Consider the following 18,504-nt stretch of genomic DNA (forward strand, 5'->3'; position numbering starts at 1 on the left):
GTGGACTTCCACCTCATAGGCTGATCTTGAAGGTTAATGCACCAATAATCTTGTTTAGAAATTTAGATCCCACTGAAGGCCTTTGTAATGGGACAAGATTAATATGCAGGAATTTGAGCCGAAATGTTATTCATGCTCAAATAGTTGTAGGTGATTTTGCTGGAAAAGATGTTTTCATCCATAGAATTCCATTAGAACCTGCCACTGATGAGCAATACCCTATCCCATATAAGAGAACCCAGTTTCCAATCCATTTGTGCTTTGCAATGACAATTAACAAAGCTCAAGGACAAACATTAGATTTTGTAGGTATTTATTTAAAGAACCTGTGTTCTCTCATGGCCAGCTTTATGTGGCGTTATCACGTACAAGAACAGCTTCACAAGTCAAGTTACTCATTAGACCTCCATTTTTTGATAAATCTAGAATAAATCAGACAAAAAATATTGTATATAGAGAAGTTCTTGAAGCTTCTCAATTAGCTGTCAAGTAAATGAACATTCTTTTGCTATTTCTTCAATTTTTAATTAATCCTATCATAATTGTAGTCTATATTTAAAATTAAATTCATCTGTTTGTACCATTTATAGATAAGCATGGCAAGACGCTACCTTCCAGTGAATGAGGTCGTTGAGGGAGTAAAAGAATGGACAGTACTGGCTCAGGTTGTTGAGAGAGGACATGTTCAGTTGAGTCGAGGAGCAAGGCCTGTGAACTACCGCTGCTTCCTCCTTACAGATTCTAAGGTAACCAAAAAAATAAAGATATTCCTTTAATTTTTGTATATATCTTTGGCTATTTTACAAATTTATAGCTATTTGTCTTTATGATGCAATAGGGAACAAAGGTTTCAGCAGTCATCTATGGCAACGGTATCCATTTTTTTGTTGGCATGCTAATGCCATTTAGGAGATACTATATCTCCAGTGCAGCTCTTCAAAAAGCAGAACCAAGGTATAAGGTCAGTGACTACCCATATTCTTGGGTAATCCATAACAGAACGTTGGTTGAGTAGTATGTGGAGCAGGTTCCGCCGGTTATTCCGTGTCACTTTGAGCTCACAGCATTTGAAAACTTATTCAAATTTGCTGACACAGAAAATTTGCAAAGTAAGTTCATGCTTTATCTTAGATAATCCTAATGTATTCCTCATGTTATCTTCAGCTTATCTTTAGATTGAAATATTCTTTTCAATAATAGATATCCAGGGTATTGTCATGCATGCTTTTCCTTTAAGGGAACAGGGTCTTGATTCAACGACAAGAGACTTGGTTGTTATTAATCAAGAGTAAGCCAACTGGAACAAAAGAATATACTTTCAATTTACTAAATAAATTTATTACATTCTTTAATTTTTATCATATTTATTGCATTTTAGAAAAAGGCCAATGCTCCTTATTCTATGGAACGAATTTGAAGCAAATGAAGGAGCACAGCTGGCAAACACTATCGCAAACAACATCATCATAGCTATGAGAGTCAAAGTAACTACTTTTAATTGTAAGTTACAGCTCGCATTGCTCAATAAATTATTACTCCTTTGCCTACCATATTTCAACTTTAATGAGCTAAGTAAATACTATTTTGTTAGATCTATCTCTAACAACAAGGCTTGCAAGTTGTCTGCTGATGAATCCATCAACTTCTGAAGCCACTGTATTAAGGCAATGGTAAGCATATCATGTTTTATAATTATACATAAGAACTGAAAAATATAACATGTCATATTTATGTTCACAGGTATGATCAGAATCGGCAGCAAATTGCACAACTAATTGAGGAGGGCAGTTACAAAGACTCAACCAAATTGCTGCCTCCGCCCAAAAATAATGATATCATTAGTGTTGAGAACGCTGTGAGCATGCTAAAAAATGTAAATACGGTCATATCACCAACTGACTTATACTATTTTCTTACCTTTTACATTAGTGAAAAATGAATTACTTAACTTTGCATCTAATACAATATAAACTATAGGTCAAGACTGCCTGGATACGAGAAAATACTTCTTTGGCAGCTGAACAGCGATCTTTCTGGTATGCTGCATATAGTAACTGTCAAAAGGTTGTAGATTCTAATTTGGAATGGATCATCAAATGTCCATCTTGCAGAGAAGAAAGTGCCGTTGAAGCCAAGTAAACAAGGCATGCAATTTTACAATTGTGCTCTTAACAATAATTCTGTTTTATTTCATTGTTTAACCATTATTCACTGCTATCATATACCAGATGCCGTATTGGAATTATCATTGATGATGGAACAAGTTCAATATATGCAATAGTGTTTGGTACAGATACTGAAAAACTCATACCATTCACAACAGTACAACTAAGTGAAACTGATGAACATGTAAGATGCTGAAAAACTCATACCATTGACATGCAATATCTCTATTTTCTTTTGTCTATGGTTGCATTGATTGGCTTGCAAATCTGGTAATGTCCCTCTGGTTATTTTGCTATTCTTTCCAAGGAAAGGACTCAATCGCAGTCAACAAACAAAATTCCTAACTGGAACTAGCTAAAAGTTTCTTTTAGCCAGCATTAAGATTGCAACAATCTTTTAATTATCTGGTATAACTGAATTCTTAAGTAGCATGTTGAATTTTAGCAAAGAAAAATGAGTTTTAGTTGAGGAAAATTCTATTTAATAACTGATTAGCTATTGGAAAAAAAAAACAGTAGGAACCGACAGAGAAAGCTGAAGCTGCAGCTTGTTATCAATGTTTCTTTGGAAAATAATATTAGCAAATGCATGCAATATGTTTATCTCAAGTGTTATATGATGTTTGGCTGAAAACTTGTGAAAAATTGGAAATTTGGGCTAGAATGTTAAAGGAAAGTCGCTGGAACTTCCCAAATCATGTTGTCTTCAATCTATGTTACTATTAAGCTTTCTTCTGAAATTGCATCATGTTTACATTTTCTGGCAGTCTATAAAATTTCTGAAAATATAGGGTATTGAGCTTTTTTTTTGTTTATTTGCAAAATATAGGCTGTTGAGATTTTTTCTAAAATTGCATCCGCAATTGATAACTGTGAAGTCCTATGCTTTGTCTGCCATTTTGACTCGAATTATCAAAGGCAGAAAGATGACAACTATAGCATTCTCAAAATATGCACTGCTGAAGAATTAGCTGAAATCAACCTGGCAATCACGCGCACAGTTGTCTCTAATCCTGTGGAAGAACTTGTTCCAACTGCTCCAACCATAACTAAGAAGCCGACCAACACTATTGAACAGGTTGACTTAACTGCTCGCTCCACTTTCACTGACCAATTTGCCACTGAAGGGCAATTCTTCAGCCCAACAACAAAAATGATCCTAGATTCAATTAGGCGCAAGTCTGATAATGCAGATAAGCCAGTCTCTTCAAACATTGTTGCAAAAAGAAACTTAACTTTTGAAACTCCACCTTCTGCTGAGAAGACAACCATTGAAGCTGTTCCTTCAATTGCTGGAAAAAATGGCCCTGAAGACAAGAAGCCTGCATCTTCAAAATCTGCTCATATGAGCCCTCTCAAGAAGCAACATGAATCTGCAAAATGAAGCAGTCACACAACTTCATTTCCTCTTTTGTTCATCCTTTTGTTCATCATGGATGCTACTGAACTTTTAGCATGCTATCTTTTGGCATCATATTAGAATCTATTAACATTCTCACTATGACTAGAAGTTAATGAATCCTAATATATGATATTATGTAACTATTAGCATGCATTATGTATCTCTACTTCGAACTTAATTGTACTGGAAGATGTGCAACTGCTACTGAAATTGTTGACAGCTATCTATGAATGGTAATTATGATATTATGTACCTATTTTGCAACTAGAATTGTTATACATGCTTTTCCAATGATCAGGATTTTTAGGAGGGCCAAGACTGTGCCTTGCACAGCCTGATTCCTCTAGTAATAATTATACAAATATACATGACCTAAAAGAATGTATCATAACAGGTGTGGGGGGCTAAAATTCGTGAGTCAATTTTTTCTTTTATAGAGGGAATACAAGCATGCTAAGGCTAAGAAGTCATACTCGTCCATATTCCATATTTAAAGGATAGTTCACCTATCTAATCAAGCAAATGATCTAGCCTAATTTTAATGTGAAATGCAAGTTTATATGTCACATTTCACACATAAAGGTAAGGAATATACATATAGGGAAAATATGGGATAAGGAATATATATAAATATGGGAAATACGAGATAAGGGATACACATATAGGGGGAATATGGTATTAGGGATATACATATAAGGGAAATGTCATGCCAAACGAAAAAAACCCTAAAAAGTAGAAAATATACATGAAAATGTAGTGATTGTCACACAAATATGATCTAACGCGTGAATAGTCCCTAAAGGTCTAGCGTTGGACCAGCCCATATCTATAAGTTCTCACTACCGCTGAACTAATGAAAAATTAGAAAGGAGGGTCACAATTAGCGTTGGACTAGTGTGGATCGGAAAAAGGGGTCACAACTAACGTTGGACTAGTGTGGATCGGAAAAAGAGACCACAACTAGTGTTGGACTAGTGTGGTGACGTCATGCATTTATTACAATTAAATAAATCATGTAAAACATAATAAAGCAAGTAAACACATAATATCACATAAAAAACATAGCACATAAGCATGATATCTAGATGCAAGATTCTAAGAAAGCGAGTAACATGTAATAACATAAGCATGCAAAATACACAAAGCAAATAAAGCAAATAAAAACCTAACTATTAGATTTGGGACCCTAACTACAATCTAAGGGGGAAGGAATAAAATAAATAATAAAATAAATACCTAACTATTACATATTCTATCTAAATACATGTCTTGAACCCCCCCTTAACTATTACAATTTGGCATTTTAAATGCCTCTTAAATAATCAAACATTAAATTAAAATAAATATACTAAATCAAAACACTTAAAGTGACTAAATAAATAAATGAAATAAAAACATCCAAAAGGCATGCAATTACGCACATAAAGTCACATAGGGGCACATAGGATCAAGTAGAATCAAAATAAAGAGTAGATAATACCTCCCTTGAATTGGTGACCTAATGAAATGAAATTTTTCTTATTTACCCTCCAAAACAAAGAAAAAGGTCAAGGCATCACTTTAAGTAACAAATAATCACAAGAAATGAAAACAAACACGAAATTGAATCAATCAAATCAATCAAATAAAAATAAACAACCCATATTCAACAAATTAAAACAAACAAGGACCTAATTGAAAGAATTAAAGAAGTTTGAGGGGTCAAATCATTATTATGACAAGTATTAAGGGTCTAAATTAAAAAAAATAAAATTAAGGACTTAAGATGAAGCATACCAAAACTAAATGCTAAAGTTCACAAAATAAATCAAAATCCTGTCATCCCAAAACAAAACATCACTCAAATCTAAACCATTTCTACAAAAATCCAAATAAAAAACTATAAATTTATGAAAAATTGTTAAACCTTTAAAATTCATCCTAAAATTTACAAATAATCTACTCAAAAATCATATTAAAACATGCCAAAAGCAATTAAGATTTTGAAGTGACAAAATTGATTATGTTTTTCCAAATTTAGGGTCATAGTAGAATAAAGGAAAACTTGAGAGGTTAAAAATGCAATAAAAATAAGGACATAATTGAAAGAATTATAGAAGTTTTAGGGTCAAATTATGATGTTCTAAAACTTCTGGGGTTAAATCACAAAGAAAGGGAAAATGGACGGACTGAAATTATAAATCTAGACAAATAATCATCTTTTTCAAACGAGCTAACATTAGTTACCATTTCAGCTTTCTTCGCAGACAGAGAAATACCAAAAATTCGATTTCAACTCAAGCCATTCCCAACAGACAATGAAACTCACACAAACTCCCTCTCATACAATGTCATAACATCAATTCGAGTTCATACAAAGGGAAGAATAATAAAAAGAAAAAAACAGAAAAGGTGCAAAGAACAAGCACGTCAAAGCCTCTCAAAACTCTGCTTTCTACCATGAATATCAGCTATTATGTCTTGGCATTGCTGACTATTCATTTTCTTCTCACGCAAAACGCAGACGAATCGTCTTTCAAATAGAACTCTTAGTTAAGCATTCTATCGAACAACAGATGGGCAAAAGAAAATTCACCGATTCTTTGCTTAATCGAAGTTATAACTAGCCCTAAAATTGTCAGAAACACAAGGGATTTCAATCCAATCAACACATAAAACATGTATATTCGAAACTGTGGATAATCATTAGGAAAATCGTAATAACCAATTCCTTGCTTTGAGAGCCTTAAGAGTCTGAGTTTGAAGAGAACATGAAATTTGAAGGAAAGGGATAGCTTACAGTACTCTCTCTCGGTGAAGGTTCCTGGTGATGGTGGGAAGTTCCGAAGCTGACAGCGAATCACAATTCCTCCGCCCAGCTTTTGCCTCTTTTCCTTGCTTTTTCCAGATTCTCTACCACCCCTTTTCTTGTTTCCTTCAACCTCTACCCTTTCTCCTCTCGGTTTTCCTTTTCCCTTTTCCTTCTTGCCCAAAAGCTCTTCCCCACCTCGGCTCTCTCTTTTTCCTTGCTTTCTTTTTCTCCCTCAGCCCTTCTGTTTTCTCTTCGTCCGCCGCTCCTACCTCTCTTGCTCTCTCTCTCTCTCTCTCTCTCTCGTATTTCCCCCGAAGAACTCTCCCCAGTTTTTCTTGCCCGTCGCCCCTTTCTTGCTTTTTTTTTCTTTTCCCCTTTTTCCTTCACTGCCAGCTCTCTCCTTTTCCATTTTCTTTTGTTTGTTTTTTTCATCAAATTTTCCTAGGCTCAACACTTGTCTTGCCACCTACCCCCCTTTACATGTGTTGTGCTAAAACCAAGACACTTGTCTAATATTCCTTTAACACACTTGTCCACCTATTCACATATTTTCCTATATTTTTAATTTAATTTAATTTTTTTAAAAAAATTTAATTCCTAATTGAAATTGCACTGCAAAATTTTCATTTATTTTAAAGAAATTGAATCTAAGAGGATTAAAAACAATTTTTTTGTATTTTTGTGAGAATTTTCCTTTTCAGAAATTTAATGCAAAAATATCTTAAATATAAAAATGATGAACCTAATTTATAAAAATTAGCAAAAATAAACACTAACCATCATTTAATCAATAAAATAAAACAAAAATAAAAAAATAAAGCTAAAATTGAATTAAATAACAAATAAAGCTAAAATTGAATTAAATAAAAAATAAAGCTAAAATTGAATTAAATAAATAAAAAAATAAAGTTAAAATTGAATTAAATAAATGAAATTTTGGTGTCTACAACCGCAGACTCTATCCCTCGAACACAGTCAAACACATTTCCAAAACATTGCTTGTTCCAGTCCTGAATAGCCCTCCTCATCACCAATAATTTAGAATACAAAACATGCGAAGGAGATCCACTCGCTTCTCGACTCCAGGCACTTCTAATCACCACCAAAAGTTCTGGTTTTGTCGTCCAGACATCCAAGAATAGAAATGGTCTTAGCTTATTATCTAACCGAGATGCAAACGAAATCTTCAATGGCACATGATCCGACAGATGTCTCGCCAAATGAACTACAGAAATCGATGCGCAAAAATCCGAACATTCCCCATTTATTAACAACCCGTCCAATCTCTTCGAAATTCTAGCTCTGCCTCTCCGATTGTTAAACCACGTGAAACTAACTCCCAAAAAACCTACATCAAAAACCTCAGTCTCTTCCACAAAGGACATAAACTCCACCCCTCAGCTATAGAAAACGGACGACCCCCCCCTCCTTTTTCATGAGGCGCCATTATGACATTAAGATCACCCCCAATGCACCATGGCAGGGAGCTAGGCTTATTAGCTAATAAGTTTTGCCATAAGTCTCTTCGCTCCTCCATTTAACATTTTGCATGAACAAATGACATAATGATTGAACCAGGCATCAATGGATATTGAACAGATAAAGAAATATGCTAGTCCGAATTACCAACAATCGAACATATAAAAATACTACTATAGAACACCCAAATATCACCCGAACTATTAACAACCACCAAATCAAACAATAATCATAACCGAATGGACTCAATTTTAGACACATCTAGCTTGGGGTCACATATCACAATGAATTTAACATGATACAACCTTACTAATTTAATCAATCTTCTTAGATTAGGGGCTTTAGCACCCCTTTAATATTTCAAAAAATGCCATTAATCATGAGATAAAACCTGGAAGGAGTTATGGGAAGATGTCACAGTTTGAAGCTGTCTATCAGAGGGAAATCGAGCTCGCACATCTTTTCCTCTCGCTTGCTTGAAACCTTGATCAACCGCAACAGATTGATCAATGTTCAAAGCCATCACCGGCGACTCCAGCAACTTCTCTTGTCTAACAGCCATCCTTGGAGATAAATTTCCTGTGACGATAGGTAGCTCAACTCCAACTTCCTCATGTACCCCGTCTAACCCAAACTCCTCCCCATTCAACTTTGCACCCGAACTCTCCAACCCACTGCTATTTAAAGAAACAATATGCCCGCGACTAGAGGCTGCTGTCTAGCGCCCAAGGATTGCTTCTCAAGGACCTGACGCACCTCACCTTCATGTTCTCTTTTAGAAACCAGCTTTGCAACAATTTCTCCTTGATCCCCCTCCAATGTTCCCTCCACCCCGTCACATGCATCCTGATTCCCATGACCAATAGAAGCAATATCTTCAGTACCACCACCCACCGCAGCACCAGATTTGTCGCCAGCATCACTCCCTGAAACAAGCTCCTGCCGCTTAGTTCTATCACCTCCATCCACTAGCACAACAGACCCAGCAGGCTGCTTCCTCTCCACTTCAATTTCTTTGCCTTTTCTGGAATCATCAGGACCAACCGGTGACGCATTCGACGAAGGAGCAGCCTGTAAAAAATTGGTCTTCCTTGGCCCCATTAACAACTAGATTGCTCACAGGGACATACACCTGATTGTTACTCCCCTCAATCTGTGGGTCACGCTGCATCCTCAGGTGTTGATTGTTCTGGTTCCGAGACGCAATCTCAGAAGAATTTTTCTTACACTCCTCGGCTGAATGACCCAAACGCCAGCAAGAGGAGCAATATGACAGCATATCCTCTGTCACAATTCTTTGCCAGAATCCTGTCTCCCCTTTGATAGCCACCCATACTCTTGAAATGACTGGCCTCGCTACATCAACCTCCACGCACACCCTGGCCACACTAGGACGTGTGCCAGTAGCCATTGCCGAATCCAAGAATAAGGGCCTTCTGACTAGAGACAGAATAGAGAACAACGAATGCTTATCAAAATAGTGAATTGGCAGAGTCGATAGAGACACCCAAACCAGAACCAAAGAAGATTCCTTATGCACATGAAACTCCCTAGTCCAATGAAATACTCACATTGGAAATTTTTCCAGTTGCCAAATACCTCTCGTCCAAATTGTATTGAAGTCTGCCTCAGCTGCACACTTAATCAGCACATGTTTATAATCCATCAAGCCAATAGAGACCTGGCATATTAAATCAAGGCAAATTTTTATATTATTATTTAGCAATGTTTTAGTCAAGTTGCAGTTTTAGCAATTTTATTTGAGTCAAGTTATAGTAGTTTTATTGTTTACGAATTAGGTATTTTATTAGGAAATTTTTTATGGTTATAAGACTTGTTTACCAAGTCACTTAGTTTATAAATAGGAAATCTTATTATTTTATCAATCGAGAGGCTTGTTATTATGTGTGATTAATGATATATTGCTGAAATTTATTCCTCTTTCACCTCTTTCATCCACATATAGTTGTGTGTGTGTAAATTGCTGCCCTATGTATATTAGTGTTGTTTAATATATCTCCTATAGTTTTTTGGTGAAATTTTTTGAGTTCTACATCTAGTATCAGAACCCTATATTCAAGAAATTGATCTTGACGTGCCTGTGAACATTAAAGAATTATTCCGACCATAAAGTTGGTCCTGAGTATTTTCAACGGTCAGGGTTAGGGCATAAGAATTGCTATGAAAAACTTATTTGATCAAGTTAAACAATAAGGTCGATCATGGAGTATCCAATTGGTGAAGATTAGATCATAAGATTGGTTCAGAAATTGTCTAATTGATTGTGATTATTAAGACAGAGATCAGAGAAGAATTCTGTCAGTTGAATTGTGATTATTAAAATCACAAAATGAGTTGTTAATAAATTGATATCAAATTTTGCGACGAGAGCCGTTTATCTAGAAACATGGATTATTTTAGCAAGTAAAAAACAAATTGAGCAACAAGAGAACTTTGTCCAGATGTGTGGAATATTGTAGCAGCAAAAACTTTTAAAAATGAAGAATTCAAATTAATGTTAGCAGAATTTGCAAGGGTGATCATTGATGGTGTGGCGGTGAACAGATTATTTTAGCAAGTGAAAAACAAATTGAGCGACAAGATGATGAAGAATTCAAATTAATGTTAGAAAAATTTACAAGGGAGATTATTGATAGTGATAGTGGTGAATGGATTATTTTAGCAAGTGAAAAACAAATTGAGCGACAAGTTTACTTTGTCCAGATGTGTCAAATATTGCAGCAGCAAAAACTTTTAAAAATAAAAAATTCAAATTGATGTTAGCAAATTTGCAAGGGAGATTATTGATAGTGATGGTGGTGAACTTGATTCATTGGAAAGCTTGCTTTAAGGGACTCATTGTTGGCATATTAAATCAAGGCTCAAAAATAGAAATTTCTATATTATTATTTAGCAGTATTTTATTCAGGATATGGTTTTAGTAATCAAATATATCTCTTATAGTTTTTTGTTAGAATTTTTTGGGTTCTACACTATGGACAAGTAGTATCCAAGCAAAAAATTTGCAAGCATATTCCCAGGCATCAAGAAAGTTGTTCCTTAATCTTAAGCGATAGAAATACAAGATCAACATCAAAAACCTGAAAATCAACTGTTTGAAGTACCTAAGTATAATCCCCAACATAACAAACTCTTCTTCCTTTGAAGCTGTACATCTTTCTTCTTATTTACTTTTTGGCTTGAATGGATTAAAAGTCAATTAAAATAGAGGAAACTCATGCCAAAACATCATCAGTGTAATTCAACAAGGATTCAAGAGAACCAAAAACTACAAAGTTCAACCAAAGGCAGACGTCTTTGACTTGTACGTCTGTTAGTTACTTGAAAGCCTGACAAGATGTTGGTTGTTTTGGAGCAGATCAGGTTTCTCTATTTTTTATTTCCTTTTAAGAACTCAGAAAAGAAAAAGGAAAGTACGATTCGCTGCCCAAGTGAAAATAACTGTTTCCCAAGTTAAACATCAAAAAGAAAACAAATAACAGTTAACTTCAAAATCAATTTTTAATATCACTTAGTAAACTTACTTTTTTAGCAGTCCTGATATTGTTAGCCACCATTGTAAACTTATTTTTCATGATGGTATAAATAGGGGAAAAAATAGAGAAGAGGAGAACATCAATGTTTGTCAAGCCGACCTACTGCCCTCTTAACAAATTTCAGCAATATGTCATCCCAAAGTAAGTCACTCATAAAATAAAAAACTCAACAGAAGTTATTCACCCAATTCACCATAAAAAAATACACAACAAAATGGCCAAGTTTCAAATGGAACATCCAATCACCACATCTAGGAGAAAAGAGAACATAATTCTGATTATAATGCAATTCACAAAAGCATCACAAAAGGGGCGAAAAAGGAAAAGAAACATACTCATACTCCCATAGTACCTGACTTAGGGATCCATTTCACTCTTTTGACACCATATTCTCCTTTATAACCTGTCAATATAGTAAATAAAAACAAGGCAGATGGCATCATAAATGTATGCACAAATTCAAGATCTCTAGAAGTACCTTGGATCACAAAGCTTTAGCTAGTTTTACAGAAACAAATAACGTTTGTTTCTCATAAAGTCTGAGAGTGAGGGCTTTGACCTTGTCTTGTTTGAATTCCATTTTCAAACCTTTCCCTTTCTGTTTATTGAGTTTCTACATGCAAAAGTTCAGGATTGCAGGCTAACTATGTTGATCATGTCAATAATTCAAGAAGACAGATGCATAGTGTTCATTCACCACATGGTTACTTGAGTTAGCCAAACCTATTTCATTCACTGTTTTTGGGAGGCCAATGTTTAGAAAGTAAAACAGAAGTGAGTTCTGTGCAGTATTGTCTTACCAGAATGGACAAATGACAAAGTAAAATTGCACAGAAGATGACTGAATTTACTATAGGCTCTTATACTGTTTAACCCAGATCCAACCAAAGAAAAATCCAAGAACCACAAGACACCAAGAAGGCCCTCATCCAAAACCCAAGAAAATGAACACCAGAGAAAATCATGAGAGCTTTTTGGTGTTGTGAAACATCTAAAGCAAATTGATATAATCTAGAGTTAAAAAACCTAATACTCCCATCAATGGTTAATAGAGATAAAGGATACTGAAGAATACTGAAATGGATAAAAAAGAAAAGAAATTGCTGTACCTTCTTAATGAGCATAAAACTGTACTTACATGATACATGGAAACTATTGAAAAGACAACAATGAGAAGCTCATACTGAGATGAATTCAAAATCACATTGGAAAGGACTTTAGGAATTCTGTCAAAAGATTAGTAGTGAAAATTTAAACATGAAGACTCAAAGGAAACTGTTCCAAATAAAATCATCTTATGATGTGAAATATTTGGACATTCAGTTGGACAGCGTGTTATAACAATTTGCAGAAAAAGCAACTTATAATAAGCAAGAGCAGTGAAAGTTCAGAACAAAAATTTAGAAGGATTAGAAGTTACCTGACTTGATCCTCATGTTAGAGACAGCCTTGCTGAAGCAGACCCTTGCTTTTTAGTGAATACATTTTAACCGTTAAATATCATTGATGCAGCATAACAATGAACATGTTCATCAACTGGGTTGAACTGACTAAGTAATTATCTGCTGAAAGAAAAACTACAATTACCATGAGAAATAGAAAGCCTCCAGAAGTTAATGCTTTTACTAATGCTGACTAAAAGGGAAGTTGCAGAACAGGAAGGGACTAGTGCCGAATGGCATCAATAGATGCATGGAATAGCCTGCAAGAGGAGAACAGCTAGTCTGGTTTGAGCATATCAATCTGCTGACTTGGCAATATTAACTAGTAACACTTGCAGCCCAGATAATGGAATACAGACCAATAGTACTTCTCATATGTCATAGGCAATTAAAAAACGTACATGATGACTGAACTGGCAGATACACCCTAAACTGTAAGGCAAATAGTTAAAATAATCAGTTATAGCAACGCTGCATAGAGCTAGAATTATTTAACTCGTTTATATGTTTCTGATACAAAGCCGGTTTCCATGTCATGGTTTACCTCTTCTCTATTATCTTCAGTTGGGTAAGTTTGGAGATTCCCCAATGCCCAATGTAATCACAGAGCAGCCTCCAAATTCCAAATCCTTGTGCACTGATTTCCTTTTACTTTTCATCAACTTATCCAGATAAATAAAACTTCCAAAATGTACCTGTAGAAAGTCAGCAGATTTAGGACCCATAGAATGATTCCTCATCTTTACTCCACAAGAATATTGCAGTCATCCTTTAATACTGACTAGTCTTTGCTCTATACTTCGATTGTCTCCATTGTCTCCAGAAATCAATCTAACAAGCTAAAGAACATCACCTTTCTTCAGCTGAAAAATGCAAACCAAAAACAGGTAGATGTGGGTCATTGAGGATTGGAACAGTAGCTTTTCCATTGTCTCAAGAAGTCAATCCAACAATCTTTATAATTTTACCATTTCTTATTCAAAAATCCAAACCAAAATGAGCCTAATGGAAGCTACATTTAACAACATCGGTCATTGAGGATCAGAACAGAGTACTTGAAAAGCATCTGTATTGTCAGGAAGACAAAACAAACAACTTATATGCTTCAAGATAGTTCCATGATTATAAGTTTCTGCATGTTGTAGGGCTTAACTTGATCAAGACCTCTTTTGTTGATGCTTCTTCACAGTCTGTTAAGTGACAATGAAACTACTGAGACTAGTTACATAAGGACATATTGGCATCTGGGCCCCCACTAGTCAGAGAGCCGCAACTTTGCAAATAAAGTTGTCTGCAACAGGAAAAATGTCTGACCATGTAAGCTGCGGATTACCAGTAATCATTACAAGAGCAAAACCCCTTCATAAAATTGTGGAAACGGTTTGAATCTCTCACAACGATCTCCCTCTGAATTAATTGTGATGCTAATTTCATAAAATTATGACAGTCTGGACAAATACGAATATTCTTCATGATCCTAACAGCATCCAACTTGCAATTCAAATCAGAAGTGCTCATCAAAGTAAACACCAGAGCCAACTTCTCACTGTGGTAGTATAATTCTTCCTCTTTGTGCTCTTCTTCAATATCGTGCAAGGCCAAACTAGTTTGAGGAACATAGCCAAGTGTCTTCAATTTTCCAACTAGTTCTTTCGTATTAGTGCGGATTGTCTCTCTTTGTGGGTGTGCTCCACCCCCTGAAACAAATTCATGAACTTGATTACCAATATCAGTCCAGCTCAAGCCAGGCTCCTTCTGTACCCCAAGTGCTTTCATTCGCTTCCTTATTAGACTAGCTACATCAAAACTACCAGTGGAACAGTGTATGTTTGACATTACTACATATCCTAGAGAATTTTCTGGATCCAACTCCCTTAGTTTTGATACAGCAAAGTTGGCTAACTGTGTTTCACCGTGTTTCCGGCAGGCTCCTACCAAAGCACTCCAGACAACATAATCCGGTTGCATGGGCATTTCCCTTATGAGCTTCACAGCCTGAACGAGATGCCCAGCTCGCCCAAGAATGTCAACCATGCAGGCATAGTGATCAAGTTGGGGAACAACCCCATAGCTGTTGGACATGGTATCAAATATTTCAACCCCTTCATGCACCATTCCCGAATGACTACAAGCGGAGAGAAGAGCAACAAAGGTGGTTGCATCAGGTTCAACATCCATTTGTTTGAACAAGTCCAATGCCTGCTTCCCTTGCCCATGTAAAGCATAAGCTTTTATTATTGAGTTCCAAGAAACTACATCCCTTATTCTCATTTCATCAAAGATGACCGCAGCTTGGCTAAGTGAGCCACACCTTGCAAATGCATGAATTGAAGCATTCTGAAGAACTATGTTATTTGTGAAACCAACTTTAGTTATTAAACAGTACACGGCCAGGGCATGCTTGTCATTAGAAAATCCTCCACAAGCCTTTAATACAATCGAAAAAGCATAACAATCAGGATTCAACCCCTCTGTGCGCAACAAATTAAAAAGTAAAAGGGCTTCCCCAGGTTTTCTATCAGCAAAAGAAGTGATAATACCAGTCCATAAGACAACATCTCGGCACCCATTAGTCTCTATAAACAACTTATGACAATCAGCAACCTCTCCTCCAAGAATCGAATAAGCACTCAGTAGTACAGTCACCACTGCAACATCCAACTTAAACCCGGCCTTTATAACAATACCATGTATTTGAAAACAATACTTGAGGCTTGAAACATATTCGTATTCATTATTTTCAGAAAATGCAGAAAGGACACTTACAAGCGTAGCACGATCAAACCCAACACCGTCTCTACACATTGCGATGAAAAAATTAACAGCATTTGAACACTGTCCCAGCATTTGGAATCCAGCAATCATTGCGTTCCAAGTTACAAGATTGCGGAACTCCATCCCGTCAAATACCCTCCAAGCCTCCTCACTATTGTTGTAAATTCTGCAAAATCCCGTCTCTCTGCTCTTCCAGTACATGGTAATCAAAGCATTCGCCACATAGACATATGCACCAAATCCTGTTTTTACAACAACTCCATGCACTTGCCTACCCCGAAAACCATCACATATAGACAGCACGCTGGTGTAAGCAAAATCATTGGGCCTACAGTGAGCTAACATATCAGTAAACATACTAAAACATTCATCAACTTTCCCATGTTGAGAATAACCAGAAATTAAAGAAGTCCAAGAGAAAATATTCTTGTGAGGCATTTTTTCGAACATCTGGTAGGCAGTACACAAATCACCACACTTGGCATACATATTAATCAGGTGGTTGGTAGTGTACAAGTCAATATCCTCGGTGGTTTCATGGGTGAGCAAATGGTGGTGGAGATCTTGGCCTAAGTCGAGTCTATTGTGGCGAGCGCATGCTTGGAAAAGCCTAGCATATGGCAGTGAGAAATTAGGTGGGAAGCTGAGATCGTAAAAGAGAGAAATTGCCTTTTCCAGTTGGCTAACATTTTCAAATTTGGCGTCAAATGTTGGGGTGGCGGGAGAGTTAGTTGTGGTTAAGGTTCTTAGAAAGGTGCCATACGAGCAACTGTGCAATGGTTTCAGCAATTGACTGAAGGAATAGCGAATTTTTAAAAACATGGCTAGAACAAATTATAGGATCAATGCATCTGAAAAGCATAATTGGTGTCATCCAGTAAGAGAGCTGAGGAACAATTTGGAAGTCCCGCACACACAAGACTGCTAGAATCGTTGCAATTATTTGAAGTGGCTTTGTCACGCTATGTATAGGATGGCAACGGGACCGGATTGGGGCGAGGGACCCCTCTCCCATCCCCCGCGCCGCTGCCTACAAACTTCCCCTGCCCCCGCCCCATCTCCTGTCCCCCGCTCCTCCCGCCTCGCCTCGCCCCGCTTTCTCGGGGTACTCTCATGGGGCTAATAAAAATTTGTTATATAATTTTATTATGGTTAAATTTTAACAAATAATCAAGTACTAAAATATCAACACTCATCAAATTATTATTCATTGTAATTTTACAATTGAAACTTATAAAAGCAATCAAATAAAAATTATTTGAATACAATCCAACATGATGAAATAAATATAACTAAAGTAGTCAAGTTTTCACTTTTGGCACAAATACAATCACTAATTCATAATTGTGCTTGTGCTTTTTTTTAAGAAAAAAATGTTATTGTATTAAGTGTAATTAGGGATTTAGTATAACCAATTAATAATTTGTATTAGTACACATATATAATTATTAGTATAATTAATAATATCAATTATATTATATATACTAATAGACATTATATAATACATATAACTAATAATATCATTATCATAAGTTTGTAACTAATTAAATTATATATTATATATATAATTATATACATATATTTTTTATATATTTATTTTTTTAAAGCGGGTGGCGGGCAGAGGATGGGACGGGGGTACACTCCCCCACCCCCCCACCTCGTTTCTAAGCGGGGGGAAAAAATTCCCCCCATCCCTAGCCATGTATCTATAAAGTACATATTAAATTCATGGGCTAAAAAGCTGTAAGTTTTAGGGCTAAAACTGTAACTAAAACAACAACTGCACTCAGCCCACTTGAGTGGGTTGAGTGTGGACTCGTCAGAACCCAAGTCATCAGTCTACTTGACAAGCCTACTTCCAATACTCTATTTTGGACTCTGTGATTTCATAGAACTAAATAATTTTAAACTGTTGATATTCTTTTAGGGGATATTATCAAAAACTTCCTTGCGACTTCTCCTAATAGAACTAAGCATTCATGAACTTTTAAAAATAGGACTCACCTCCCACAATGATTACAAAAAAGATTATATTAACCCTCACTTAATACATAATTCACATATCAAATAAATGGAACTCAAAAATAAAAAAAAATAAGCCACTTTCTTCTTTTTTCCTTTTCTCCAACAATCTCTTTTACTCCTTTTTTTGGATGACTATGCAATTTTTAATTTGTAAATTATAATAAATTGAAATTTATTTATCTTTTACTTTTTGCGATTATGATAAAATGGGGTATGATTTTTTTTTTTTTGGTTTGTTTTGAGTTAACTTTTATAATAATTAGTACAATTTAAAAGCTTAGACCACGAGCTGAGAAGAAGTTAGGCAAAAAATATAAGATTCATAAGAAATCAATTTTGTACATAGAGAGTTAAGTTTTAGAGCCCACAGCCCTTTTATAGAGTTAAATTGTGAGCAGCACACATTTTTTTGCTGACATGGGGGACCCTAATTGGCTCTAAGGCCACTGTTGGCCCTTGAACAATTCACTGTTATGTGTTGTCACCTAGTGTTACTTTCACTATAGAAACTATAGGGATTGTGACAGTACCACTTTTGATTAACTATTCCTAAGGAATAGTACCACAATTTGGCACTGTTGAAGCAAGTGAAAGGACATTTTTGCCCCTATGTGAAATGATCATTTTGCCCTTGGTTCCATCAGCATGTTTATTGTGAGGACTCATGTTTTATTTTTAAAATAATTATTTTATAATTATTTACCCTAGTATTAATTAATTATATTATCGTTACATAAATTCCTTTTAAAATTCGCTTTATCGCGCGCAAATCGAAAGTTCGCATATTTCACATCAAAACGGCTAAGTGGAGATTTGAGAAATTTATACTAGATTAATAAGAGTGAATAATTATAGTATTAAAGGAATT

At 35.6% G+C, this 18,504-nt stretch overlaps 2 protein-coding genes across 15 annotated transcripts; one reads left to right on the top strand and one right to left on the bottom strand.

Annotated features, from left to right (window-relative positions):
* The first annotated feature begins 596 nt into the window (after positions 1–596).
* LOC140007209 (replication protein A 70 kDa DNA-binding subunit B-like) lies at positions 597–2,139 on the top strand. The gene is made up of 8 exons (XM_072049905.1): positions 597–746; positions 839–961; positions 1,016–1,109; positions 1,201–1,288; positions 1,379–1,500; positions 1,592–1,670; positions 1,741–1,873; positions 1,978–2,139. The coding sequence occupies exons 1-8, from the start codon at positions 597–599 to the stop codon at positions 2,137–2,139; spliced, it is 951 nt and encodes a 316-aa protein (XP_071906006.1).
* On the bottom strand, positions 2,079–16,700 carry LOC113688907 (pentatricopeptide repeat-containing protein At1g71420-like). Of its 14 annotated transcripts, none has more exons than XM_072050593.1 (7): positions 13,805–16,700; positions 13,532–13,699; positions 12,815–12,956; positions 11,747–11,797; positions 9,409–9,518; positions 8,229–9,277; positions 2,161–3,538 (listed from the first exon to the last, which is right to left on the bottom strand). In XM_072050593.1, the coding sequence occupies exon 1, from the start codon at positions 16,431–16,433 to the stop codon at positions 14,166–14,168; it is 2,268 nt and encodes a 755-aa protein (XP_071906694.1). In that variant the 5' UTR covers positions 16,434–16,700; the 3' UTR covers positions 2,161–3,538; positions 8,229–9,277; positions 9,409–9,518; positions 11,747–11,797; positions 12,815–12,956; positions 13,532–13,699; positions 13,805–14,165. The 14 variants fall into 14 exon arrangements, 13 of the variants coding, with proteins under 13 accessions (XP_071906692.1, XP_071906691.1, XP_071906694.1 ...); XM_072050592.1 differs by having other exon boundaries at positions 12,815–12,959; positions 13,381–13,699; positions 13,805–16,687; XM_072050589.1 differs by having other exon boundaries at positions 12,815–13,531; positions 13,619–13,699; positions 13,805–16,686.
* Between the last annotated feature and the right edge of the window lie 1,804 nt (positions 16,701–18,504).

Source organism: Coffea arabica, chromosome 5c, assembly GCF_036785885.1.
Source record: "Coffea arabica cultivar ET-39 chromosome 5c, Coffea Arabica ET-39 HiFi, whole genome shotgun sequence".
Lineage (NCBI taxonomy): Eukaryota > Viridiplantae > Streptophyta > Magnoliopsida > Gentianales > Rubiaceae > Coffea > Coffea arabica.